Here is a 27,738-nt window from a genome sequence, read left to right as displayed (position 1 = left end):
GTCTGTGTGTCTGAGGGAGAGAGAGCGAGAGTGAGTGAGTGTGAGTGCGGGGTAGGGTGGTGGCCGTTACGTTCGGGGCAACGGCTACGGCAGTGGAGAAGTAAGAAGAGAAACAACGTCCGGCGCTTCCGCCTTCGCTTAGGAGGAGGAGGAGCTGGTAGGGAAAGGAAAGGGATTCGCCCTGGGCCTGGACGAGACCGAGTCGGGCCGGCGGGGGTCTGGGCTATGAGCCTTTGAGGGTCGCTTGGGACGCGGAGCGAGACTCGAGAGCCGAGAGCTATGTCTCAGCCGCCGCCGCCGCCTCCGCTGCCGCCGCCGCCGCCTCCCCCAGAGGCTCCGCAGACTCCGCCGTCCCTGGCGGCGGCGGCGGCGGCGACTCCGGGGGGGCTCTCGAAGCGGAGAGACCGGAGAATCCTCTCCGGGAGCTGCCCGGATCCGAAGTGCCAGGCGCGTCTGTTCTTCCCGGCCTCCGGTTCCGTCAGCATCGAGTGTACCGAGTGCGGACAGCGGCACGAGCAGCAACAGCTGCTGGGGGTGGAGGAGGTGACCGACCCGGACGTAGTGCTTCACAACCTGCTGCGGAACGCGCTGCTCGGGGTGACAGGGGCACCCAAGAAGAACACGGAACTGGTAAAGGTGATGGGCCTTTCAAACTACCACTGCAAACTACTGTCGCCCATATTAGCGCGCTACGGAATGGACAAACAGACTGGCCGGGCTAAGCTGCTCCGGGACATGAACCAGGGCGAGCTGTTCGATTGCGCTTTGCTGGGTGACCGCGCCTTCCTCATCGAACCGGAGCATGTCAACACGGTGGGCTACGGCAAGGACCGCTCCGGAAGCCTCCTGTATTTGCATGACACCCTCGAGGACATAAAGCGGGCCAATAAAAGTCAGGAATGCCTCATTCCCGTGCATGTGGACGGGGACGGGCACTGCCTGGTGCATGCTGTGTCCCGGGCCCTAGTGGGCCGGGAGCTCTTCTGGCATGCCTTGAGAGAGAATCTTAAACAGCACTTCCAGCAGCACCTGGCCCGGTATCAAGCGCTGTTCCATGACTTCATTGATGCCGCTGAGTGGGAGGACATTATCAACGAGTGTGACCCTCTGTTTGTACCGCCTGAGGGGGTTCCCTTGGGCCTGCGGAACATCCACATATTTGGCCTCGCCAATGTGCTTCATCGCCCTATTATTTTGTTAGATTCGCTCAGTGGCATGAGAAGCTCTGGTGATTATTCAGCCACCTTTCTGCCAGGGCTCATCCCTGCAGAGAAGTGCACCGGCAGAGATGGTCATTTGAACAAACCAATCTGTATCGCTTGGAGTAGCTCTGGTAGAAACCATTATATCCCCTTGGTAGGCATAAAAGGGGCTGCCTTGCCCAAGCTGCCTATGAATTTGCTTCCTAAAGCATGGGGTGTGCCTCAGGACCTCATTAAGAAGTACATCAAACTTGAGGAGGATGGTGGTTGTGTTATTGGAGGAGACAGAAGTTTGCAGGATAAATACTTACTTCGGCTTGTTGCTGCTATGGAAGAAGTCTTTATGGACAAGCACGGTATCCATCCTAGTTTGGTGGCTGATGTCCATCAGTATTTCTACAGGAGGACCGGTGTGATAGGAGTTCAGCCTGAAGAAGTCACAGCAGCTGCTAAAAAAGCAGTAATGGATAATCGCCTTCACAAATGTTTGCTCTGTGGTGCCCTTTCTGAACTTCATGTTCCTCCAGAGTGGTTGGCTCCAGGAGGGAAACTGTATAACTTGGCAAAAAGTACTCATGGACAGCTGAGGCCTGACAAAAATTATAGCTTTCCCTTGAACAATTTGGTTTGCTCATATGATTCAGTGAAAGATGTCCTGATACCAGACTATGGCTTGAGTAACCTGACAGCTTGTAATTGGTGCCATGGCACATCTGTGCGAAGAGTCAGAGGAGATGGCTCTATTGTGTATTTGGATGGGGACAGAACTAATTCCAGGTCCACTGGTGGCAAATGTGGTTGTGGCTTCAAACATTTTTGGGATGGGAAAGAGTATGACAATCTACCAGAAGCTTTTCCTATTACTTTGGAATGGGGTGGAAGAGTGGTCAGAGAAACAGTGTATTGGTTCCAGTATGAAAGCGATGCATCTTTGAATAGCAATGTGTATGATGTTGCGATGAAACTTGTTACCAAGCACTTTCCAGGTGAATTTGGGAGTGAAATCTTAGTTCAGAAAGTTGTCCACACTATATTACATCAGACTGCCAAAAAGAATCCTGATGATTATACTCCTGTAAATATAGATGGTGCTCATGCCCAAAGATTTGGAGATGTACAAGGACAAGAGTCGGAGTCCCCGCTCCCAACTAAAATTATTCTTACTGGACAGAAAGCGAAAACTTTGCACAAGGAGGAGTTAAACATGAGTAAAACTGAAAGAACTATTCAACAGAATATTACGGAACAGGCTTCTGTAATGCAGAAACGGAAAACAGAGAAGTTAAAACAAGAACAGAAGGGGCAGCCCAGGACTGTTTCTCCTGGTACTGTTCGTGAAGGCCCATCCTCTGCACCTGCCACCCCTACCAAGGCTCCCTATTCGCCAACCACTTCTAAGGAGAAAAAGATCCGAATCACAACTAATGACGGACGGCAGTCCATGGTTACACTTAAGTCTTCAACAACCTTTTTTGAACTTCAAGAAAGCATAGCCAGAGAATTCAACATTCCGCCATATTTACAGTGTATTCGATACGGCTTTCCTCCTAAAGAGTTAATGCCACCCCAGGCAGGAATGGAAAAGGAGCCAGTTCCTTTACAGCATGGTGACAGAATCACAATCGAGATTCTGAAAAGTAAAGCCGAAGGGGGTCAGTCTGCCGCTGCCCACTCGGCCCACACTGTGAAACCAGAAGACAGTGCTGTCACCGGCAGACTGTCATCTAAGGAGCTTCAGGAGCAAGCTGACAAAGAAATGTACTCCCTGTGTCTTTTAGCAACGTTAATGGGTAAGATCAGCTTAACTCAGATGGTGTTTTATAACTGTGAGTGTAATATACTGAGTTTTTCTCATGTCTTTGTGGGAAAAAATCTGGTCAATGTAAAAACTGATTATATATTTTAAAAGAAAATTCTTTTCTTTCGCTTTTTGACAGTTAGTGGATAGACGTTAGTGTGATGATTGCGTAAATACTGGGAAAACATAACTAAGAAAGTGAAAGTAGTCCCTTACTGTCACCAGATTATTTAAGTATAATGTATTGCTTGTCATTTTTTAAAAATCATATTGTAATGGATCCATTTACAACCTTTTTCATTTTTTACCCCTTTGGCTCTACTGAGCGTGCACACCTTGTCCCTTGTCATTTATTTTTAAATTTCATTTTCCTGCGTGTCATGTGATTTCAGGACTTCCTGTTTGATGAATTGCAGTTTCTGGGTTACATGCTCACTGCACTCCCACCTAATAATCTCTCAACCATTTCCTGTTCTCCCTTTCCCAGTTCATCAACTTTTTCTTATTTGTAAATCGGGATTTGTGTTTTAAGTAATTTGCTTGGTGACTCTTTGCCATCAGTTATAATGAACTATTATAACTCATGAAAAATATAATAAACAGAGGTAGATGTTAATGGGATTGCTTAAGAAGCATTTCATTTTAATAATTCAACACAAAGGAAAATATATTGTCAACCAAATAGGTGATTTAAAGCTTTAAATGATTTGGGAAATGATCCAATGGTATGCTTTTTATAGTATTTTTATTGGCTAATCTTTGTTTTTAAATTACTGTTAGTATGCTTTATTGAGGCTTAAAATAGAAGTAAAACTGAAATATATTACATATTAGAGGGGCCTTATTTTTGCTGAGATGAGATCTTTCAAGTAAAGTGATCTGGGTTTTTATTGTGTTTTCTGAGTACTAAATATCAGTGAATTGGGCCTTGACCTTCCAAAATGAAGATAATTTATTTCTGGCTTAAATTTGGGGGCCTAGTTTAATAGGGGATCTATTAATAGGGGATCTATCTATGCAAATTTACAACTTAATATTGCTGACTTTATTTTGTCAGACATAATTATTGGAGGATATGTCAAGAAATGTACTTACTTTTACATTTTTCTGTCTTTTAAGAGTTTTTAGTTTCTTGGAGACTGTGTGCAGTAAAGGAAAAGATTGTGATTTCTGAAGTCAGAAAATCCTACAATTTGAATTCTGGCTTCAGTACTTGTTAACTCAGTGGTTTTAGGCAAGCTGCTTAACTGCTCAGGTCTTCAGTTGCCTCCTATCCACAGGATTACCCCTTGTAGTTGATACTTAGGTAACAGTAATGTACTCCCAGAACTCTGTAAATGAAATAATACCAGCACAGATTGGGTAAACTTAGGTGTATGCTGAAGGCACATTTTAAAAACCGGTAATCTCCAGGTCAGAGATTGGTCAGGAAAAGCAGTCTTTCTCAATAGAAGAGGATGTGGCCTTGGATGCTCAGCACCTTGTATAGTGCCCGGCAGGTAGTAGGCACTTTGGAAGGTTTTTTGATTGAATTAAATAGATGACATTAACATAGCTAAAGAAAGGCTGTGTCAGCAGAAATGGAATGGATGGTCAGCATTGAACATTGAAAAACAGTTGAAAAGCAGAATTTGGCACTGTTTATACAGTGCTGTACAAAGGAGAAAGATGTGTCAACTGGGGCTCATGAAAATTCTGGTAACTGAAAGGTAATCTCTGTTGAGGGGCAGGACTATTTGATCAATCCTCACCATGGCCTGGCTGAAAAATCTGTATCCCTTTCCTGACTCCATAGTCATCAAGCTTCTAGTCTAATCACTCATTTAGCTTCCTGATGTAAGTATTGATGTAGAGGTGACAATGAGGTGAGGATTATATTCATTTGGAGGTTGTGTTCTCCATGGAGATTAAAAATGCAGTGGCACCGGTGAGATTATGATCAGTAGTCTAAAATTCTGGCCAGCATAATAATATATTACTATTTCATAATGAAAATTAGTAAAATATAATTCTTGTTTACCATTAGTCGCTTTTTGAGTTTGAATTGAGGTTTCTGGACCTTAATGTCTGAGTACTGGACTGTGGACTGTAAGGAATTGACTAAGATGATGTCTTCTTGTTAATGATCTCTTCTCTTTCCACCTCTGGCATTTATGTTGCTGCCCTTAAAAACCCACACATTTCTTTAAATCTCCTACTTCTACTCCTGACACAGAATTTAAGCAGAGTGCTTTGCTAATTTTATGGTGCTGTTACTTGACTTTCTGCTTTAAAGTACAAAGACAGTGCCTGACCCGTATATTAGTCCCTTTGTAAGCATTAGTTTTCTACCTCTAATTCTCTCATAACTGTATTTGAATTATGTAGAAGATACTCTCTTTTTTGGGGCCATGCTGTGGGGCTTGTGGAATCTTAGTTCCCCAACCAGGGAATGAACTTACGCCCTTGGCAGTGGAAGCACGGAGTCCTAACCACATTACTGCTTGAGAATTCCTGGGAAGATTTTCTTAAAAGTGTTATGTTTGTAAAAAATCTCAATATGAGGATAGCTAAGTAAGTACACACAACTTTATGTGAATGAGTACTGGGAACTCTTGATGTTTAGATTGGAGAGGGCTGGAAAATGGGAAATGACAGGGTTTACTAAGAAAATTGTAAATTTCAAAGTGCAGAAATTTTGAATTACCAAACGTGAGCTGAGCTGCTGGTGTGTTAGTTTAGCAAATAGCTCATCAAGATTTCTGCTGTTTGAATAGCTGGCTCCTTCTCATTTAGGTTAAGGTTTTGATACCACTTTCTTGAGATTTTCTCCTGACCACCTTACCCAGGGGTAAGGGTTTCAGAGACCTTTGCTAAACTACTCCAAGTATGTTTCCTGTTATGGCACCCTGTTCATTTCCCTCATAGCACCTGTTACAAATTTTCCTGATTTTATATGTTGGTTTACTTACTACCCTATCACCTAGTACTGGCCCTGGCACTTACTAGGTGTTAAGTACATGCTTGTTGAATGAATGAATGCAGATTCTTTCAGTAAAACGTCTGCTATGAGCTAAAGACTGTGCTGTAGATACAAAGATAAATCACGCATGATCCTTGCCTTCCGTAAATTTACTTGCCGGAAAAAAAAACAACAAAAAAAATTTACTTGCTGGGTCTCAACTGAGGACGTCCCATACTTTTATTGCTTTTATTTATAATTTTTATGTATAGAGAAAAAGGAAGCTGGAGACCTGTTGATGAAAGCTATAAAGATATATATATATATATATGCGTGTATGCATAATAATTGTGTATTCTCATTAAATAGGCTGACTTCTTGATAGCCAGAAACATGTGGTTTCTCTTTCTATTGTTTTTTTAAGTAGGATATTTATTAAATAGAATTTATATCTATTATTTGTATCAAGACAGTGAGTGCATTTAATCTTTTGCTCAGTTCATGGAACATGTCACTTTGAATCTAATGATGTTAGTTAAAAATGAAATAACAGTGTTCTTACCTGTAATATTTCACAGATTTTAATCTGCTTTATCCAGACCACTTGGACGTTATTAAACAATTTTTACACTGTTCTCTTCATTATTTATACAATATGTGAGTGACTCTAACTCTGGCTTTGCAAAATATGTAATTAAATTTTCTTATAGGCCAGCTTTCTGTGGTAGATATGATAGATAGTATATCATCCACTGTAAATACTAGGCTAATTTCTTTTTTCTTAGTATTATATTCCACGAAACTTTCATTAATTTTCTTTTTTCAAGAGATAAAGACAGATTTGTGAAAAACAGTTGGTCAGTTTTATGAGAGTTTTATACATATGTTATCAGAGTTGCTTTGATGGAATCAAGCTACTTGTGATATTGACTCCACTTTACTGCAAAGGTTAGCATCCTTTCAGGAGTTGAGAAACTTTACTTTCTATCTTCCTGAAAGAATGGCATGAGTTTTTAATATACAAGTTTAAATTACACAGGTTTTTTTTTTTACACAGTTTTTCATAATTTCATAGTACTTTTTGATGTTGTAGCTGCCTTGGGTATTTTCAGAATCACACATGGTATTCAGACACTTACTTTTAAGATGACTTGGAGTCAGAATATCATTATTGCTTCTTGAATTTTTTTCTTCAAATATTGGGTGAAGGAGACTTTCAAATCTAGATAGTGCTTAATGCATCTATTATTCTTAACATACTATCATAACTTTTCTAATTGATTTATAAACAGCATATTTCATGGGGGAACAGTTACAAAATTGAATAAAAGGAATGCATATAGATGTATTTTAAGGTAAATATGTATAATATAAATGGTGATTTTATAATATACTTTGAAGATTAAGTTAAGCATGATTCTATTTCTTTTTTTCTTCATATTTTTTCAATTATAATATTACTTTTAAAAATTCAAAGAACTCAAGTATATAGGGAGTAGAATACAATAGTTCTCTTAAACACTTGTCCTCCCCAGAGAGAATCAGACTCTGTATGTTTGTGTACACATTTCCACACAGTTAGGTTTGTGTGCATGTATGTGTATGATAAGTATATCTTTTATTGCTAATGATTACTCTGAGAGACGCATAAGGGACTGAGCACAAGGAGAGTAACAAGCATACCTTTCTTAGAAATGGTTTTGACAGTTAGTAAGGTGGATGGTGGCTCAGGTGGTAAAGTGTCTGCTTTCAATTCGAGAGACTCAGGTTCAATCCCTGGGTCGAGAATATCCCCTGGAGAAGGAAATGGTAACCCCCTCCAGTATTCTTGCCTGGACAATCCCATGGACAGAGGAGCCTGGTGGGCTATAGTCCTTGGGGTTGCAAAGAGTCGGACAGGACTGAGCGACTTCACTTTCACTTTTCTTTCAAGGTAGATACAATTTTAGATGGCAGAATCTGCAGGAAGGGTAGAGAGATGGCAACAATTTTTTCAGCTAATGAACACCTTTAGAGTTTTTTCTAGTAGAAACAGCCCCATGTTCCTAGTTTAAATGTACATTTTGGTCAGTTTATTTTATGGTGATAGGTACTTGAGTTCAGAATTAACTTAGATATTTGGGGGGGGAACTCTAAATAATATTTCAAAATTAATTTTGTTTTTCTTTTTTTTAATAACTATATTTCACATATATGTTAGATTTTAAAATCTTACTTGCTTTATAAATTGCCAAGTAGAAACTTCAGATTGCCTTTTTAAATATCTAAAGTTAAAAAATAAATAAATAAATAAATATCTAAAGTTAGAAAATTGGAATGATGACCTTTTAAACTCACTTTTAGTCTCATTATTTTATTAGTGATTAACTGATTTTTTTTCTAGATTTTAGGAAAAAATCATATTTAAAAAATAATTTATTTTAACATACTTTTAAAATTTCATTTCTTTTTAAAGAGGAAGAAAATTAGAGAACAAAAGGGAAAATCATCCATACTATCACTGCCGTATAGTAATAACTACTGTCGGGTAGGAGAATTAAAGACTATTAAGAAGGATTCGAGGAAGACAGGGTATGAACAGAGGTTTTCTATGGTTGTATTATAGACTTTTTTGTACAGTTGTGCACAGTAAGTTCAATGTAAGTATTTTACTGTTGTAATATGAAGAAGCAGTTGAATTAAAATAAAATTAAGTGGGGGCTATCAGAAGAATGTGAATTAACAGCTGGTAGATGCTTTACCAGACTAGGGATTCCCTGGTGGCTCACAAGGTAAAGTGTATGCCCGCAATGCGGGAGACCCGGGTCTGATCCCTGGGTCTGATCCCTGGGTCGGGAAGATCCCCTGGAGAAGGAAATGGCAACCCACTCCAGTACTCTTGCCTAGAAAATTCCATGGATGGAGAAGCCTGGTGGGCTACAGTCCATGGTCACAAAGAGTTGGACACGACTGAGTGACTTCACTTCACTTTACCAGACTAGTCCTCTTCTCTAAGAATTTGCTTTCCAGTGAAATGGTAGAAAGTAATTCTACCCCCTCTCCTTTTTTTTTTAAAGAGTACTCTTTTAGCAGTTTTCAAATATTATTAACTATGGTCACCATGATATACGTTATATTACTGTGATTTGTTTATTTTTTAACTCCCAAGTTTGTACCTAAAAGTCTTTACCTTTGTTTTTGCTATGATTTTATTAAATTCATGAAGAGGTATACAGATAGTACCATTAGTTAACATTTTATCCATATAGCATTATAGAACAGTTGTCATTATAGTGCTTCAGCTAAGTTTTTTCATGGACTCCTCTCAGGCATTATTAAAAGAAAAAGCCTCATTTGTACTATTTATTCATTACATGAATTCTAAGTGCTCCTGTCTCTGCAGCATTGTGCCAGGCCCTGGAAGTAGAAAGTCAAATGGGCCACTGACCTTTTCCTGACTCTGCAAAGCTTCTGGTATAGAAAGGGAAACAGAAAAGTTACTGAGTCAACCTGCCTTGTGATCAGGGCTGTGGTGTTCATAACACAGGAGCAGCAAGGAAGGAACTTCCCTACCCACCTCTGAAGAATCCTAGAGGAAGTGACACCTAAGTTGAGTTTTAAAGAATGCATAGCTATTATTGGCCTTTGGGGAAATGGAGCAGTTTGGTGGTTTGCTTTGTAGAAATCAAGATTTAATGAGAGATGTGAGGTGAGAGCGAGGACAAGGAATCTTAGGCTGACTTATATGCCATGAAAAGGGACTAGACCTTTTGCCTTATCGTATGGGGGAACCATTAAAGGTTTAACTCTGAAGGCTGTGTGGAGGAGGGACTTGGGGAGAAGATTAGAGTGAAAACCAAGGATGAGGCAGTGGCAGCCCTTCAGGCAGGAGACAGGCCTAAACAAGGGCAGTTCTAGAAGGGATGGGGAACTGTCTGTGACTGATGGGAGACTTACGCTGTGTCACAGTTCCTGCTTTCTGATGTCTAATCCCTTTCCTTGATTCTTTTACAACAAACATGCCTTCAGTGGAAGTATATATAAACACCAAAGGAAATAATTTGCCTTTCTTTTTTGTTCCAATCAGTCATTGATGCCGTGGGTTTCTGTAAGAAGAGAGTGTGTTGATGGTTATGCCAAATTTGTTCTAACATGATTTGACCTTTAGTAGAGATTTAGTAACCGTGGAAGGGGTTTAAGCTGTAGAATGTACCCAGGATTCAAATGCAGGCTTTGCCACTTAATGGCTATTTGATCTTGGGAGAATGATTTACACTCTCTGAGCTTGTCTCTTCTGTGAAATAGGGCTCAGTTGTGAGGAGAAAACGAAGCCATGTGAGGTGCCTGCTCAGAGCTGAGTGGTTGTTGTTGTTTAGTTGCTAAGTTGTGTCCAACTCTTGTGCCCCCATGGACTATAGCCCACCAGGCTTCTCTGTCAGTGGAATTTTCCAGGCAAGAATACTGGAGCAGGTTGCCATTTCCTCCTCCAGGGCATCTTCCTGACGCAGGGATTGAACCAGCAGCTCCTGAGGCTCCTGCATTTCAGGGAGATTCTTTACCACTTGAGCCATCTGGGAGGAATTTAGATGGTATCTATCCTTTCCTTAAAGCAATAGAGTATGCATACTTACTGGGCCATATAGTCTGAAGGGGGTGAAACTTGGTTCTTGGGGGAGGGTAAAGTAAATCTTACTCTATTTAATGAAACAATTGTAAGATATACACATAATACATAACCAGATAAACAGTGTGTCTGTAGTATTCAAATGTCATTAGGAAGGCAGATTAGGAAAATAATGTCTAAAAAGAATCCTTAGGGAGATGACGAAAACACAGGGTTGATAAGCACTTCAGAAGAATTCTTTCTTTTTAGAGTTCTGCCTGCTTAAGTAAGGAATCATCGGGTTTATAAAGTAGTACTAAGAAACATCATTTTTCTTACCACTATTTGGGTGGTCAGTCCTGAGCAGTTTATTGTTTTGGCACCTGTTTAGATTCTGACCAAATAATTAAGTGCTATCATATAGTTTTTTGATATGCTTTGATATTTTAGAATATTTGACAATTGATATCCTACTTAGTATACTAAGTACATTTAAGATAACATTGATAATAACTAAATGAAAGGTTACCACCAGAGAAATAATCCAAGTAAAGTTCAATGAAAAATCCAGCAGTCAGAACTTCTGCCAGAGTTGTTAACGTTCTATATTTAGGGGTTCTTATTAATATTCAAAATTTTAAATTAAAATTCTGTGTTCACCCTTAAATATTGCCATACTCCGGTTGCACTGTATCATTAGTGAATGAAGTGTTTATGTGTAAGTAAATGTTCTAATTAACTGAAATGCTAAGTGCTGAGGCTTCTTATATACTTTAGGCTTTGTTGTACACTTTATACTTTTCACCAACTGCCATGCAGATTCATATTCCTGTTTATGAATGTGGGAAGGGGTTAGAGCTCTGAGAAATTGTAGGTATATAATACTTAACTCACATCATCACAACCTCCATTCAAAGCTCAGAACCAATAGTATCGTCTTCTAGTAGAAATCAACTTTTAAAAGTCTTGAGTATAAAAGCAGTACATATACTTTATCAGATTAGAAAATAATGAAACCACACACATACACAAAAAGCCCGTATTCCACAAACCAAAATAACTTTTATGTTCCTTCCATTCTTTGTTAACTTCCTGGATAGTGGTTATCATTCTTAACTTTTTATTTGAAATTTGTTATGATAATAGGTGCTTCAAAGGGTGTTCCTAAAGAATATGTTTCTGTGAAATGGTGGTTTGCTTGTGGCTATTTTGTGGGCTTCTGATATTTATTCCAAATCTCATCATTCCCCCCCCCCCCAAATTTCTATTTTAAAAAGTCAACTTTGGAACAACAAAATACATTAATTACTTATTTTTAGTCTACCTATTTACTTTACTCCCTAGCCCTTTCCATCTGTTTTTATTAGTTTTAACATAAATATAGAATATATTTTTTATATTCTACTTTGAAAACACAAATATCTTTCTATAACCTTTTCTGTTGTTCTAGTCCATAGTTGTGCACTAGTTTACTTTGAACTGGATTGAGTCTTCATGTATATTTTGTTTAATATGCCCAGTATTGACTCATGCAGTTTTAAAGACATTTTTGAATTAGTTCCTGTGTTTAAAAACTGGGAGAATTGACATTACAAATTTGAATTTCTGGCTTCTCTTAAAATGCCATTTGTTCTTGAACCATTGGACCTATATTCTTCTGTGACAGCACTTGGCAATGGCTGTTGCATTTAGAGGGGCCATAGTCCCTCATTCCACATTGCTCCCTAGATGGTATATTACACTAGACTGCATTGCTCATTTAGAATATCTATCTTACAGTCTCTGTTTGAGGTTCATCCATATTAAAGCAAGCCTGGGTTAACTCTCTGGTTTTCTGCTAATAACTGTATCTTTTTATTTTACAGGAGAAGATGTATGGTCTTATGCAAAAGGTCTTCCTCACATGTTCCAGCAGGGTGGCGTATTCTACAATATTATGAAGAAAACCATGGGTATAGTTGCTTTATGACTTTATTCTTGGATAATAATATCTCCACTCAAGCTATTATAAGGTTTTAAGAAAGTTCAGATCATATTCTTCTAAAACGATTTCCAATGTTAGGGTATATATTCTTCATCATCAGTCTGCCTAGTTAGAATGGATTATTGCCCTGATATGGTCAAGTATGTTTTCTGCTATAATATTACTAAAAATCTATCACTTTCTTTTTCATATTTTCTCATTTACATTGTGGAATTAGAGGCCAGTTTGTTTATAGTGCTAGTGTCCATCCCAGAATCAGATCATGCAGCGTTTTATTGTTGTTGTGTTCAACTGTGATTCCTGTATAACTCAGTATTTTCTGGAGTCTAGGAAATAATTCACTTTACATTTAACTTCTTTTCACATTGTGTATGTATTGTTTATAAAGATATGTGCAAATGTGTAACTGTTATCTTAAGAGTTTTAAGGTGTTAAGAGAGAGATTGCTAGTATGTATGTTTAGACACCATATGTTTTTTCAAAGATTTAATGTAAATGCTTTTGGCTTCTGACTTTTATCAGTCTGGCTTTCTCACTTTTTTACCTACCTGACCTCTTTAGACCAAGTGCATAATCTCTATTTTATGTTTTTTCTTTCTTGTGTACTTTTTTTTCCTTGTTAAACAAAACGCAATTTGGCTGTTGTAGAAATGTTCACACATAATAAAAGTAGCAAGAATAATGTAATGAACCACTACTTACCTACCACCCAGGTTCAGTAATTATCAGTACATTTTTATCCATCCCCTTTCAAGTGTACTGTTTTAGAATAAATCTCAGACATAATTTCATCTGTAAGACTTCAGTATGTATTTCTAAAAGTAAGAACTGTTTTTTTTAACCCTAATACAATTATCACATCTAAAAGATATGAACAATAATTTTTAAAAATATCACCAGGCAGTATTTAGGTTTCCTTGATCTTTGATTATTTCAAAAAAATGTGTTTTTTCTTTTGATTTATTGAATTAGGGACCAGAAAATGGCCAGTTGGCTTGCTTCTTTCTTCCCTCCCTCCCTTCCTTTCTTTGACAAGATAATTGAAACATAATTTGCATATAATAGAATTCATCCTTTTTAGGTATACGGGCATGTGAATTTTGACAAACACATATAGTCATGTAACCACTACTGCACTCAAGATATAGAGTATTTCCACCATTCCAAAAAGTTGCCGTATGCCCTTCTTTTTTTTTTTTTTTGCCTTATGCCCTTCTAATTAATCCCTTACCTCTATCCCTTGGCCCTGACAGCCACCAATTTGATTTCTGACCCTGTATGTTTTCCTTTTTCATATCACCATATAAATAGGGTCATATAGTTTAATCTTTTGTGTCTGGCTTTTTGATTGAACATGGGGGTTGGCAGACTACTGCCTGTGGGCTATTTCAGGCTCACTGCCTGTTGTATATAAAGTTTTATCAAAACACAGACACCCTTATGCTTACATAGGACTGCTTTCACAGTGCATTGGCAGAGTTGAATAGTTATGACAAAGACTATATGGTCTACAAAACCTAAAATATTTATCATCTTGCCTCTTTACAAAAAATGTTTGTCAATTTTAGTTTTTAATGTAATGCTTGAGATACATCTGTCTGGTTGCATGTATTAATAGGTTATTCATTTTTGTTTATTTTTTTATTGCTGAGTAGTATTCCATTGTGTGTATATATATCACATTTTAAAAATCCTATGACCAGTTGAAGGACATTTAGTTTGTTTTTAGTTTTGGGCTTCTAGGAAGAAATCCACTGAAAACATTTGTGTACAGGTCTTTGTGTGAACAGATGTTTTCAGTTTTCTTTGGTAAATACTGAATACCTAGGAGTGGGATTGCTGAGTCATGTGGTAAGTATATGCTCATCTTTATAAGAAACTTCCAGATCATTTTCCAAAGTGACTGGATCATTTTGTATTCCTTCAGCACTTGGTAGTATTGGTGTTTATATTTAAAACTGTTCTAATAGATTTATATTATTCTCTCATAATGGTTTTAATTCGCATTTCTCTAATAAGTGATGATACGGAGCATCTTTCTGTGTACTTGCTTGTACAGTGCTGTGCTTAGTCCTCCGTCATGTCCGACTCTGCAGCCCCATGGGGATTATTCTCCAGGCAAGAATACTGGAGTAGGTTGCCATGCCGTCTTTCAGGGAATCTTCTGAACCCAGGTCTTCCACATTGCAGGTGGATTCTTTACCGTCTGAGCTACCAGGGAAGCCTGTGCTTATGTGTATCTTGTTGTTATTTTTTGGCCCATTTTAAAATTGGTTTGAATTTTTTTTTAATTGAGTTTTGAGAGTTCTTTAGATATTCTGGGTACACATCATTTATCAGATAAGTATTTTGGGTCTGTTTTCTCCCAGTTCATAACCTGTCTTTTCATTCTCTCAACATTATCTTTTAAGTATCAAAGGTTTATAACTTTGATAACCGATTTAACAGTCTTTTGTGATTCATACTTTTTGTGTCCTATCCAAGAATCTTTGCCTAACCCAAAGTCACAGAAATTTTCTTCTGTATTTTCTTATAGGAGTTTTATAGTTTTAATTTTATATGTAGGTATATGATCCATTTTGAATTGATTTTTTTAATATGTTGTAAGGTATGAGGTAAGGTTCACTTTGTGTGTGTGTGTGTACATATCCAGTAGTTGTTCCAGCACCATTTGTTGGAAAAGGTATGCTTTATACATTGAATTATTGGATACTTGTATCAAAAATCAATCGACCATGAATTAGACACTTGAAAAATCAATTGACCATGAATTAGACACTTTTGAAAAAGGTGAATTATATACAGCATAAAATCAGTAAAGTTACCTTTAAAGCCATCAGTTGACCTTATTCATGTGAGTCCATTTCTAGGATCTCTTTTCTATTTTGTTGATCTGTCTGTCTCTCCTTCCACCAATACCACAGTCTTGATTACTGTATTTTGAGTTGAGAGTGGATATTTCTTGCCTTGTTCCTGGTCTAATGGGGAAAGCATTCAAACCTGTAGGTTTTTCAGAAATGCCCTTTATCAGTTTATTGATGATTTCTTAGTATTGTGAATGGATGTTGAATATTATCAGATGCTCTTTCCCTGCATCTATTGAAATAATATTTTAAGGCTTTTCTCTTTAGTTTGGTGATAGTGTGAATTACATTGATTTATTTTTGAATGTTGAACCATCACATTCTGGATTCCAACTGCTGGTATTTTATTGAGTGTTTTTGTGAGCATATTCATGAGGCATACTGGTATGTGGTTTTCTTGTCAGTTCAGGTGCTCAGTCCTGTCCAGCTCTTTGCAGCCCCATGGACTGCAGCACGCCAGGCTTCCCTGTCCATCACCAACTCCTGGAGCTTGCTCAAACTCATGTCCATTGAGTCAGTGATGCCATCTAACCATCTCGTTTTCTTGTTTTCTTGTAATGACCGTTTAATCAGGGTAATGTTAGCTACAGAAAATAGAGTTGGAAAGTGTTATAGCTTTGATATTATTTTTTTTCTTAAATGGTAGAATTCACCAGTGAAGCCATCTGTTCTTGGAGTTTTCTTTATAGGATAGTTTTTAACTGTGAATTTAATTTCTTTAATAAAGTGCTCTTAAGGTCAGTCCCTTTCTTGAGTAAGCTTTGTTGGTTTTGCCTTTAAGAAATCTGTCCATTTCATCTAAATTAGCAGTCTTATTGGCATGAAGTTGTTTACAATACTCCCTGTCTCTTTAATGTCCGTAAGGCCTATAGCTCTGTCATTTCTGATACTGGCAGTTTCTGCCTTTCCTGTTTTGCTGACCAGTCCAGCTAATGATTTATCAGTTTATTGATCTTTTCAAAGAAACAGCTTTGGTTTCATAGGTTTTCTCTGTATTTTCCTGATTTCATTTTCATTGATTTCTGCTGTTATATATACCTTTTCCTTCCTTATGCTTGCTTTGGATTTAATTTGTACTTCCAAGCTTATTTAGGTAGAAGCTTAGATTATTGATTATAAATTTTTTTTTCTACTATAAGTATTTAAAGCTATAGATTTCTCTCTGAGCATCCCACTGCTTCCTCCCTTTTTTCTGGCATCCTTTTCTTTTTAACTTTTCATCTGTCACTTCTTTCTCTTTTTTTTTCCATTTATATTTATTAGTTGGAGGCTAATTACTTTACAATATTGTAGTGGTTTTTGCCATACATTGACATGAATCAGCCATAGATTTACATGTGTTCCCCATCCCGATCCCCCCTCCCTCCTCCCTCTCCACCCCATCCCTCTGGGTCTTCCCAGTGCACCAGCCCTGAGTACTTGTCTCATGCATCCAACCTGGGCTGGTGATCTGTTTCACCCTTGATAGTATACTTGTTTCAATGCTGTTCTCTCAGAACATCCCACCCTCGCCTTCTCCCACAGAGTCTAAAAGTCTGTTCTGTACATCTGTTTCTCTTTTTTTGTTTTGCATATAGGGTTATCGTTACCATCATTTTAAATTCCATATATATGTGTTGTATTGGTCTTTATCTTTCTGGCTTACTTCACTCTGTATAATGGGCTCCAGTTTCATCCATCTCATTAGAACTGATTCAAATGAATTCTTTTTAATGGCTGAGTAATATTCCATACTGTATATATGCACCACCTTTCTACCTTTTTTTTCTTTTTCTTTTTTTTTCTTCTTTTCTACCTTTTTCTTCTTTCTACCTTTTGAAATATATTGATACCAGTTCATGTTTTTTTAAAGTTATTATTTAATTGTAATTCATCATAAGGCTCCCAGTAATTGGTGTCTGTATGCAGTGTCTTTCACAGAACTGAAAATAACTTCCCTCAGTTGTTTTTTGTGTGTAGGAGGGTTGTGGTGGGTGGTATGAGGATGATTCTCTTGATTGTTTTCTAAATAGTTTTCTGTTTTCAGTTTGAAATTATTTTAAAAATGTTAGCTGTGATGCTAAGACAATTTAATGGGGGAAAGAATAGTTTTATCAATAAATGGTGCTGAGACAGCTGACTATCCACATGTAAAGGAATGAAGTTTGACCTCTGCCTCACACCAAATACAAAATTAACTCAAAATGTATAAAAAACTTGAGTATAAGTGCTAAAACTAGAAAGCTCTTAGAAGAAGACAGAGGCATAAAACATCTTGCTTTTGGTGCTCGCTTCGGCAGCACATATACTAAAATTGGAACGATACAGAGAAGATTAGCATGGCCCCTGCGCAAGGATGACACGCAAATTCGTGAAGCGTTCCATATTTTTAAAAAGATAAAAAAAAAAAAAAAAAAAAAACATCTTGCTTTTGGATTAGGCAAAATCTTAGATATGACACCAAAAGTACAAGCAACAAAAGAAAAAAGTACATAAATAAAAAGCAAAGTTTTGTGCTGCAAAGAACACGAACAGGAAAGTGAAATAATCCAGAGTAAGAGAAGATTTTGAATATTGTCTATCGGGTAATAGATTTGTATCCAAAATATAAAGAACGGAGCAGTAAAAAGACACACAACCTGATTAAAAATGGGCAAAGACTCTGAATAGACATTATTCAGAGAAAATATATAAATGGCCAATAAGCACATGAACTCATGCTCAACATCATTAACCACAGGGAATTGCAAATCACAGCCACAAGGAGCTAGTACTTTACACTCACTAGAAAGGCTGTGGTCAAAAAGACAGATAATAAGAACTATTGGCAAGGAGATTGTGGTGGAAATGTAAAATGGTATAGTCGCTTGGGGAAAAAGTCTGGCAGTTTCTTCAAAAGATTTAAGATGGAGTTACTGTACAACCCAGCAGTTCACTTTGACCTGTGTACCCAAGAGAAATGAACACTGTCCACACAAAACTGGTACACAGATGTTTGTGATAGCATTATTCACGATAGTTAGAAGTGGAAAGCATGCAGATGTCTATCAGCTGATGACGAGATGAGTAAAATGTGGCATATACATACAGTGAAATATTACTTGGCAATAGAAAGAATGAAGTATTGGTACAGTCTACACGGATGAACCTTAAAAATATGCTACATGAAACAAGCCAGAAACAAAAGGCCGTATACTGTATTATTTCACGTACACAAAAAGTCATATAAATGACAGAATAGGCCCACCTAGACAACATATCAGTGGTTGCCTGGAGCCAGGAATGGGATGGGGGAAGGAAATGGGAGGGACTGCTAATGTGTTCAGGGTTTCTTTCTGGGGTGATGAAAATATTCTAAAAGTGATTGTGGTGATGGTTACACGACTCTGAATATACTAAAAAACATTCAACTGTACACTTAAAAATGGGTGAATTGTGTGTGGGTTAGATGTCAGTAGAGTCATTATGTTTTTCAAATGTTACCTGTGGTGTTTATTTTTATTAGGAGATAGTTTAGAGCTCTGGAGTAAGAACATCTAATGTCAAATTTTGGCTCTACTGCTTAGTCCAGTGTGATTTCTAAGCCTCAGTATCTTTGTTTGCACAGTGGGTGTCATAATCTTGGGATTGTTACTAGGATGAAATGAGGTTGTGCACATAAAGCAGTTAGCCAACGACCTGGTACCTAATAATTACTTAGCTAATCCCAGCTGTAATTTGCAGAATTATTTAAAAATTTTTTGACCATCACGTAGCCATTTGAAATGGGCCACCATCAGAAAATTATTTTACCTTTCAAATATAATTTCATCTGATATTTGTGGTAAAATGTTATCTGTATTTTTAGGGCAGATTCATTTGGCAGATCATTATCCTCATCCCGTGAGCAAAGATTCAAAATGTAACATGCCCTCCTCACCCCCGAAACATACACCCATACCCTCCAAAAACTGGAAAAGAACATAATTCTCTTACTTTCAAATCCACTCTTAACAGATAGATGGTTGTATCTATGTTTGAACAGACATATTGCCTAATATAACAAATCAGCTTTTAATAGTCCTAGTCTTTATGTTTGGAAAGGTGTTTTTAAATTGATTTGCTTAAACTGTAGTAAGTTTCCTTGCAGATGTTTATACAGAGATAAATGCAGAGATGAATGGCAAATTTAGTTTTAATACTTTTATAGATATCTAACCTTGCAGTATTTAGTGTTTTGTTTGGACTTTATAAACATGGAGTTATGCTGTGTACATTCTCTGTGACTTTCTCTGATGCAGCTCTTTTTTTCAGATTCATTCAAATTCATGGGCTCAACTAGTTTGTTCATTTTCACTGCTGCACAGTATTCTATTATCATTTTAATATAATTCATCCATTGTTCTGATTCACTTTAGGTAGTCTCCAGTTTTTTGATGCAAGAAAGAATGTAGCTATAAATATTATTATGCATGTCTGTTGGTATATATGTCCAATGGAATTGTTGATATAAGATATAGAAATTTTAATGTACCTTGATTCTTAAAATTCGGAGGACTGTGTAAGTTATGTAAAGCTTAAATGATTATGTTTAATCACAACACAGTATTTGCATTGATTTTTTTATGTATTTTAAAGTTTTTTAACAGTGTAAGAGGTCTAGAAAGTATAGAAATGGGGAACATGACCTAAAATTGCTAAATATTCCTCTTATACATACATTTTTTGGCATGATTATAATTACAGTACTTTCCTGCTATTTTACCATCATGCATATTTTACTGTCCATCTGAGGCATCATAGGTTACTTATTTATATCAGTATTAGTAGCTGCATATTACTTTTGTTAGGTAGATAGATCGCAGTTCTCTTAACCCCTCTCTTCTTGTTGAAAGCTTAGATTGTTTCCGTTGTTTCATTGTTGAGTAATACTGTGATAAATGTGTTGAGGCTATGATTCTCTCCAGGAATAGCCAAGGGAAAGCTTCACAGTAGAAACCTGGAAGCAATTACAAAACCTTTTGATCTAAGAGAACTTAAAACTATTGACTGCCTGATGTATATTAGGCACTGTGGTATGTGCTTTGCATGAGTTATATAATCCTCAAGTAATTAGTGAATTAAGTACTGTCATTGTTATACTTACCTGATTGTGTTATAATTATCTATTTATATCCATCTCGTAAGAATTATCTTATTTTTTAATCTTCAGGGTCTACTTTAGTTCCTGGCACATAGTGAGACTCAGTAGCTGTTATCGGTTGAAATAATTGTGTAAAACCTTTGCCTTGGGGAATCCCTGGCCTTACCATTCAAAAGTCTTTCTTCTTTGCTAACTTTGTTTCCTGGGCCATGGTTTACAGATCTCTGAGGTAGGGGATTGGTAGAAGGTAAAACTGATTTCAGGGTTTTATAATGAAAGGTATGCTTTAGACATCTCTGATTTTAAAGTTTGTCCATCTATTTTTGTCAGTTCTCTCTGCCAAAAATGTTCTGCTAAGAGGAAATTCTCGTTGGATCTTTAACTTACCGCCAAAATGAATGTTTATTTGAACTTACTCTCATTCTGTAGCTTTTTTCAGAAAGGAAGAAACTATTCTTAATACTTCTAAGACCACCTAATACCCACAAAGCATTCCAGATATCACTCATCCTTCCCCTCTCTGAATTTCCATAGTACTTGCTAACAGTCTCCTTCATTTTAAACTAGTTTGCTTTTGGCTTTATATTTTGCTATAAACATACCCATTTATTATTATAAATTCTCTATTTCATTTTTTTAAACATAGAAAAATCTATGGTTTCATAAAATTTGAAAACCCTGATTTTTGCATATTTGGAGTATACTTACAGTGTACAAACTTAACATGTAAAAAGATATTGGATAGCTTAAAACACACATGCAGTTTTTTTATGCCCAGGCTGGATAAAGTGTAAACATTTGAAATACCACGTAGTGAGACCAAACTCTTCAGCTGGAAAATGAAGGGAAGCCTGCTTTAAAGTTCTTACCCTCTACTGCTGCATCAGTTGACTGTGAGAAAGGATATCACACTGGGCCATTTGAGGTGCATCAACAACTCACTCTTATTTTGGTGGTTCTCATCTGCCAGAAAAGAATAAGAGTTGTAACATGGAATACAGCTATTTCAAAGGAGTTGAAGAAGATATTATTAATTTATTGTGACCACATGTCAATTCTTGCAGTTATACTTAAGTCTTTGCAATTATACTTAAGCCTTAATGTTAACTTTCCTAAATGTGCCCCCACATCGACTACTTTAATAATGGAATATTTTATTTTGAAAGTTCATACTTTTTATATTTGTGAAAAATACATATATACACACAGAGGAAACTTTTTATTCTGGTATTCTGTAATTTAATAGAATTACTATGATTTTTAATTCAGTATTATGCAACATGTGTATATAACACTTTGCCCTTATAGGAATTTTTAAAGTTTATAATTTGAATTTTATTAAATGAAAGTCCATTTTCTTATTGCTTTACTATAAACAAATGCCTTACTAACATTATTGCTAGTGTTTTTTTTTATTAAACTCAGCTGTTTGTTTCAAGACTAACTTTCCTAACTTTGTAATAGGTTAATGATACATATTTTTCAAACCCGCTGGGAAACTACTTTAAGGTTTATGGTGGTATTTCTTTTTTTTTTTTTGTAATGTGTTAAATTCTGTTAATAAGTATAATAAATTATTTGCTAATTAATTTTGTTTTGAAAGCTGTTACCTGTAAATTATTATTGGAGGTTTACTCTTTCAATTTTAATTGTCTTTACTCCACCTTTAAAGTAAGATTTTAATGTGTTAAATTCTTTTTCCTTTCTTAAGGTATGGCTGATGGCAAGCATTGTACTTTCCCACATCTGCCTGGCAAAACCTTTGTCTATAATGCTTCTGAAGATAGACTGGAGTTGTGTGTGGATGCTGCAGGACATTTTCCCATCGGTCCTGATGTTGAAGATTTAGTTAAAGAGGCTGTAAGTCAGGTTCGAGCAGAGGCTACTACAAGAAGTAGGGAATCAAGCCCCTCACATGGGTTATTAAAACTAGGTAGTGGTGGAGTAGTGAAAAAGAAATCCGAGCAACTTCACAATGTAACGGCCTTTCAGGGGAAAGGGCATTCTCTAGGAACTGCATCCAGTACCCTACACCTTGACCCAAGAGCCAGGGAGACTCCAGTTGTAAGGAAGCATACGACAGGGACAGACTTTAGTAGTAGTTCCATTAAAACAGAGCCTTCTGTATTCACAGCTGCTCCTAGTAACAGTGAGCTTATTCGAATAGCTCCTGGAGTAGTTACAATGAGAGACAGCAGGCAGCTTGATCCTGATATGGTTGAGGCCCAGCGGAAAAAATTGCAGGAAATGGTGTCTTCTATTCAAGCGTCGATGGACAAGCACTTGCGGGATCAAAGTACAGAGCAGTCACCATCTGATCCTCCTCAAAGGAAAGGGGAAGCTGTGAGTTCTTCTGTGAAGTCTGGGAGTCTTCAGACTGGCTTACCTGAATCTTTTCCTCTAACTGGTGACACTGAAAATTTGAATATAGAAACAGCCGATGGCTGTGTGGCAGAGGCACTGGAAGCAGCATTCGCTGCAAGGTCAGAAGCACAAAAGGGAAGTTCCGTGGAGGAGCCCGAAGAGATGGATAGTCAAGATGCTGAGATGACAAACACAACTGAGCCAATGGATCACTCTTGATTTAATTAGAGGCTAATAAAGGCAGAATGTTTATTGTGAATATGTAATATTTGTTGGCTGGGCCACATAACTTGATTAGTCATTAAAAAATCTTGTACGTATATAATTCAAAGATTATATCTTGTTATTCAGTGCATGATAGCAAGTGTGTGATTGGCAATAGCTTTTAATATACTGCTGCCCAGGCTGGCTCTGAATTCCTGTAAAATAGTTACTAGATCTGCTTATATGAGTTACTTCCATATATGTGGTTCATTGGAAGTTGTTTGTAATTTTAATTCCATGAAAGTCTTAATGTTGCAAACATGAAGATTCTCTTGCTATATCTGTTTGATTTCTGAAAAGGCTAGAACTGGGGGAAAATAAGATTTTGCTAATGTTGATGTCATCAGGATAACCATTCCACATACTTATTAGTGTGTCAAAGGATTTATGTAAATTTGAAGGTTATCTGAACTAAATTGTATCTTGAAATTCATAAAGGATATGTTAGACACTGGGATCCTGACATTTCTGTGAACGTAAACACATTCATAGAGATATGCATTCTTGGTGAAAATATCTTGAAAATGTAGTGTAATGATATATAACATTTTGCTGATTTGAGCAAGCTTGGGGGAAAGTATCTATTCTAGAATGATAAAGTCAATGTGATTCAGTAATGTTGCTGTCTGAGCCAACACAGCCAATTGTGTGCTCTGGTGTTGATAATATGTTACCATTATTTTGAATCCTGGCCTGGTCAAGTACCACCAAATTTTTGTTCTTTAATCTTGCAGAAAAGTTGATTGCAAAGTGTGGTAGAAAAATAATTAAAAAAATAATGGTAGCAGTAGTTAATCTCTAATTTTCAGAGTTTGTCAGATTCACAGAGAATTTATAAATAAGAATTTATCTTTATGAATGGGTTACATTGTTCTACAATTTTGATCAATGGTATTTAAGCTTGTATATGCTAAATGTCTTTGAGCCCCTCTGAACCAAAAATGTTTCCTTTTTTTTTCTTAGAATCCATTAGATTTTCTTCATTTGTTAGCTTCACTTAGATTTGGATGCAAATTTGACTGCATCATACCCTGATCAACTGGGCATTTGCTTAAATAGTGTATTCATCAAACCTTTAGTGCCTGTTTCCTCAAGAAGCAGCTTTCATGTTTACTCCTTAAAGAATGTTTATCCTGAGATTGGCATTGCACTATTTTATCCTATTCTGCAAATCTGTATTCTGAAATGTACACGTTAATCCATCTTTTTCCTCTGTTCACTGAAATTAAGTTGAATTTGAATGGATGAAAGACAAAATGTATGTTAATACAATCTCTTATCTAGAGCATTCAAAGCCTGGCTGTCTCTGTTTGCTCGTGTGATAGATGCAGGACCGTTTGCATTTTAAGAAAATGTACATCAGAAAGTAAATTATTGGGTGTTTAAAAATCTCAGCCTATTGACTCATAAGGAGTATAGACAGTACTTGTGTTTCCAAATAAGGGAGGTTTTGGTTTCTTTCTATGAAAGTATCTCTGCCTGAATCCACTTATTAAAGGAACTACTCCATTTTGAATAGGGAAAGAATGGAAACTCTGTAGACATTTTGCAGGTGATAATCTGAGCAAGATAAACATTTGGGTTAGTTTTATCACATTATCACCTGTTTAAAATCACATTTTACTCCATTCTAAATTTACTTTCAAATACCTTTCTCTATGTCTATAAATAGAAGGAACTTTTAGAACTTTTATATTGTGTATTAGTTTTACGTAAAGAACTGTGGCTGCCAAATAGTATTTCCCGTTTAGTTAATGCAGGTGACTTCTCTGTATTAAATTTAAAAATTACAGATATCACTAACCACTATAATTATTTTTGGCTTTTTCAGCCACTGAACACCCCGCCTCCATTTTTTTTTAGTTTAAATACAGGAAAACTGTTTCACAAACAATGCATTGCTTCCAGGTAAACGACATAATCACCTTTTCTTTAACAAATATTTTCTTCACCTGTGGCTCAGTATGTTTGATAGCTGACAAATACATTTTGTAGCATAAAGTAAAAACATCAGCTACACATTTTATCTCCCTATTAAATCTCCCTTTAGTCAAGTTAGAGTGCACTTGTGGACAGTAGAAGGCAGGCTCAATCTCTGACAACAGTATTAATTTCTCTTGCTACGACGGTGCTGTTTAGAAGCTGGTTTAGGTGTGAATATTTTAATAATAGTTTGGGTTCTCCCTTGATAAAGAATAAAAGGCTTGATGCTGAGAATGGTCAGGTTTCTTGACATTATTTTAAATCAACCAAGATATGGTTGCAGGAATTAATGGATTTGAGAAGTGGGCCAGGAATCATCTTCACAAAAAAGTCTTAGAATTTCTTTAAGTTCTAGACTATCATTATTTGTCCTTCCATATGGTTACCATCATCAAATACATAAATTACAGGAATGATTTTTAGAACTACCATTTGTGATTGCCACAATTTTGAGTCTAAACTGGGGATCATAAATTAGTTAAAATATTTTCTTAGCTCTCCATGTAACATAATAACTCTAATTCAGTCCTATAGTTAAATTATATTTGCAGTGTTTAACTGAAAGTTGAAGTGTAACTGTAAAGTTTGTTCTTCAGTAATCCATTTTATAGTTAGTCATACGAAGATTGAATTGATGACCCACATCCCAGGTAGAGTTGAAGATGATGTGTCTCTAGAATACTGATGTGAGAAACTGGTTGAAATTGAAGAAAACAAGACACTGTCAAATATTATGAGCTAGAATATGATGAACACCCAGGGAAGGGTTACTCAGGAACTAAAGAGCAAGTCTAAGGCCCATTTCCCCTCCTTTCACTGTATTTCAGGTATTTTATTGGAAAAGTTAAGCTAAAGACCTGAGACGTTTAACAAGTGCTGTTGACTGTGAAATTTGCTTTAAATCTAATGAGTTTTAGTTTGGTTTTTTGCAATCAAGAGTCTACTGCTTGCAATTAAGATATCAGTCTGAAATGCATCTATGGTTCCCAGCCACACAGGTCCTTATTGCCATTATTTTTAAGAATCTAACTTTATTGGAAATTAGCAGACTTTTGCATATGATCTCTTACCTCAGGGAAGATCACTTGCTAGCAACTCACTACTAATGACAGGTTTTTGAGAACTGTACTGACATCACATGTTAGCTACTAAATGCAGAATTTATAACAGTATTATTTTATGTAGTTACTAACTGGCTGCTAGTGAACATTTCTTTAAAAAATTTAGACCTCACTAATAACTAACCTTTAGGTATGAAATAAACTTGTAATTTCTGTCTTTAATTAAACTTTGGTCAATACAGTGACAATATAAAACATTTATTTCAGAATATCAGTACCATTTTGTTTTTATTTTTCAACAAGAATTTTAATTGGCCCATACATAAAATACCGCACAGCAGAATTTTAAGATTCGTGGTTCTCAGAACAAAGTTTCCATATTAAGATTCTCATAAAAGCTTTTGCAGAACTGAATTAAACTCCACTCATCTTAATATGACTTTAAAATCACCTTTTATAAGAGTAATAGTGAGATACATACTCTAAAGTAAGCTAGGATATGGCTACACCCTACATTTCAAGGTTATCATGTAATTTAACAAAATTGCATAACCTCAGGCTCTTCACAATATAATTTTTCAAACCAGACGTATTCACTTGAAAACACCACAGTAGAATGTTTACTTAACAAAAGGGGAGCTATATTACCAATGTAAGATTTATAGTTAATTGTAAGTTCTGCCATTCTTAATAATTCTTTGGGATGCTAAGTGTTTAAATTCATATCTAATGATACTTAAATCGTGGGAATTTTAACGTTTGTTCCAAAATAGCAGAAATTGTAAAAATTGTGAATTATTGGAGAAAATGCCATTACTTGTATATCTGACATTTAATTTTTTTAAATTATGGAATCTACATGCTTTTGTAGTATAATATTAATATGATTATTCTCTTGTAAAAGAAAAGGAAAACTAGTAAAAAGTTTTAGTTGATGTTATGTGCTTGTGAGTATCAATTACTTAGTATTTGAAATTTTAAGGTATTGCATACTTTCCTTTAGAATGCACAAGTCCCTTCCTGAGCTTTTATGCCTGTGGTAGAGCAATAAAAGCCTGAAAAGGTTGTCAGTATTTTTAGGTTCATTTGACTTTGAGAATTAGTGCCAAGAGCTGGAGGATCTGCTTTTCGGAGGGAAATGTTATTTAGAATATGTAAAAATAAGTGTAATAGTGTAAATATTTAGAAAAAATTAAGTAGCAAGTGCTTTAACTGCTGAATAAAATAGTATAGATGTTCTACCATCCCTAAGGCACTGGCTGTTATCCATTATTTTCTGATTTTGTGATTGCTGTATATATTACACTTGAGTAATAATTGGTAATAGTGTATCATATCTATATAGAGTTCTACAACACACCTCACTGTACAGTATTTGAAAGTTTTATATCAGTAATAAAACTATAATACATACTGATTTCCCCCTCAACTTCTCCATATTAACTTTTTAAACTAATTTTTTATTCTTTAGTTTCCTGGAATCATATCTAATTATTAAAATGCATGAAAATATAGTTCAGTTTTATAAAGGAATTCTCAGTGTAAAAAAGTTTTGTTTTTTTTAAAAGTTCTTTCAGTGGAATATCATATAGGG

General features: G+C 36.3%; 1 protein-coding gene and 1 non-coding gene across 2 annotated transcripts; both read left to right on the top strand.

Annotated features, from left to right (window-relative positions):
- VCPIP1 (valosin containing protein interacting protein 1) lies at positions 1-27,395 on the top strand. The gene is made up of 3 exons (XM_043879824.1): positions 1-2,992; positions 12,389-12,475; positions 22,184-27,395. Exons 1-3 carry the CDS (start codon positions 280-282, stop codon positions 23,053-23,055), a joined length of 3,672 nt encoding a protein of 1,223 aa, XP_043735759.1. The 5' UTR covers positions 1-279; the 3' UTR covers positions 23,056-27,395.
- On the top strand, positions 17,635-17,741 carry LOC122679727. Its single transcript, XR_006336513.1, has one exon. It is a non-coding gene; the product is annotated as a U6 spliceosomal RNA (small nuclear RNA).
- Positions 27,396-27,738: the final 343 nt, after the last annotated feature.

This window comes from Cervus elaphus, chromosome 21 (assembly GCF_910594005.1).
Source record: "Cervus elaphus chromosome 21, mCerEla1.1, whole genome shotgun sequence".
Classification (NCBI taxonomy): Eukaryota; Metazoa; Chordata; class Mammalia; order Artiodactyla; family Cervidae; genus Cervus; species Cervus elaphus.
Note: the sequence above shows the minus strand (reverse complement) of the source record. Positions and strands in the feature narration are given on the sequence as shown.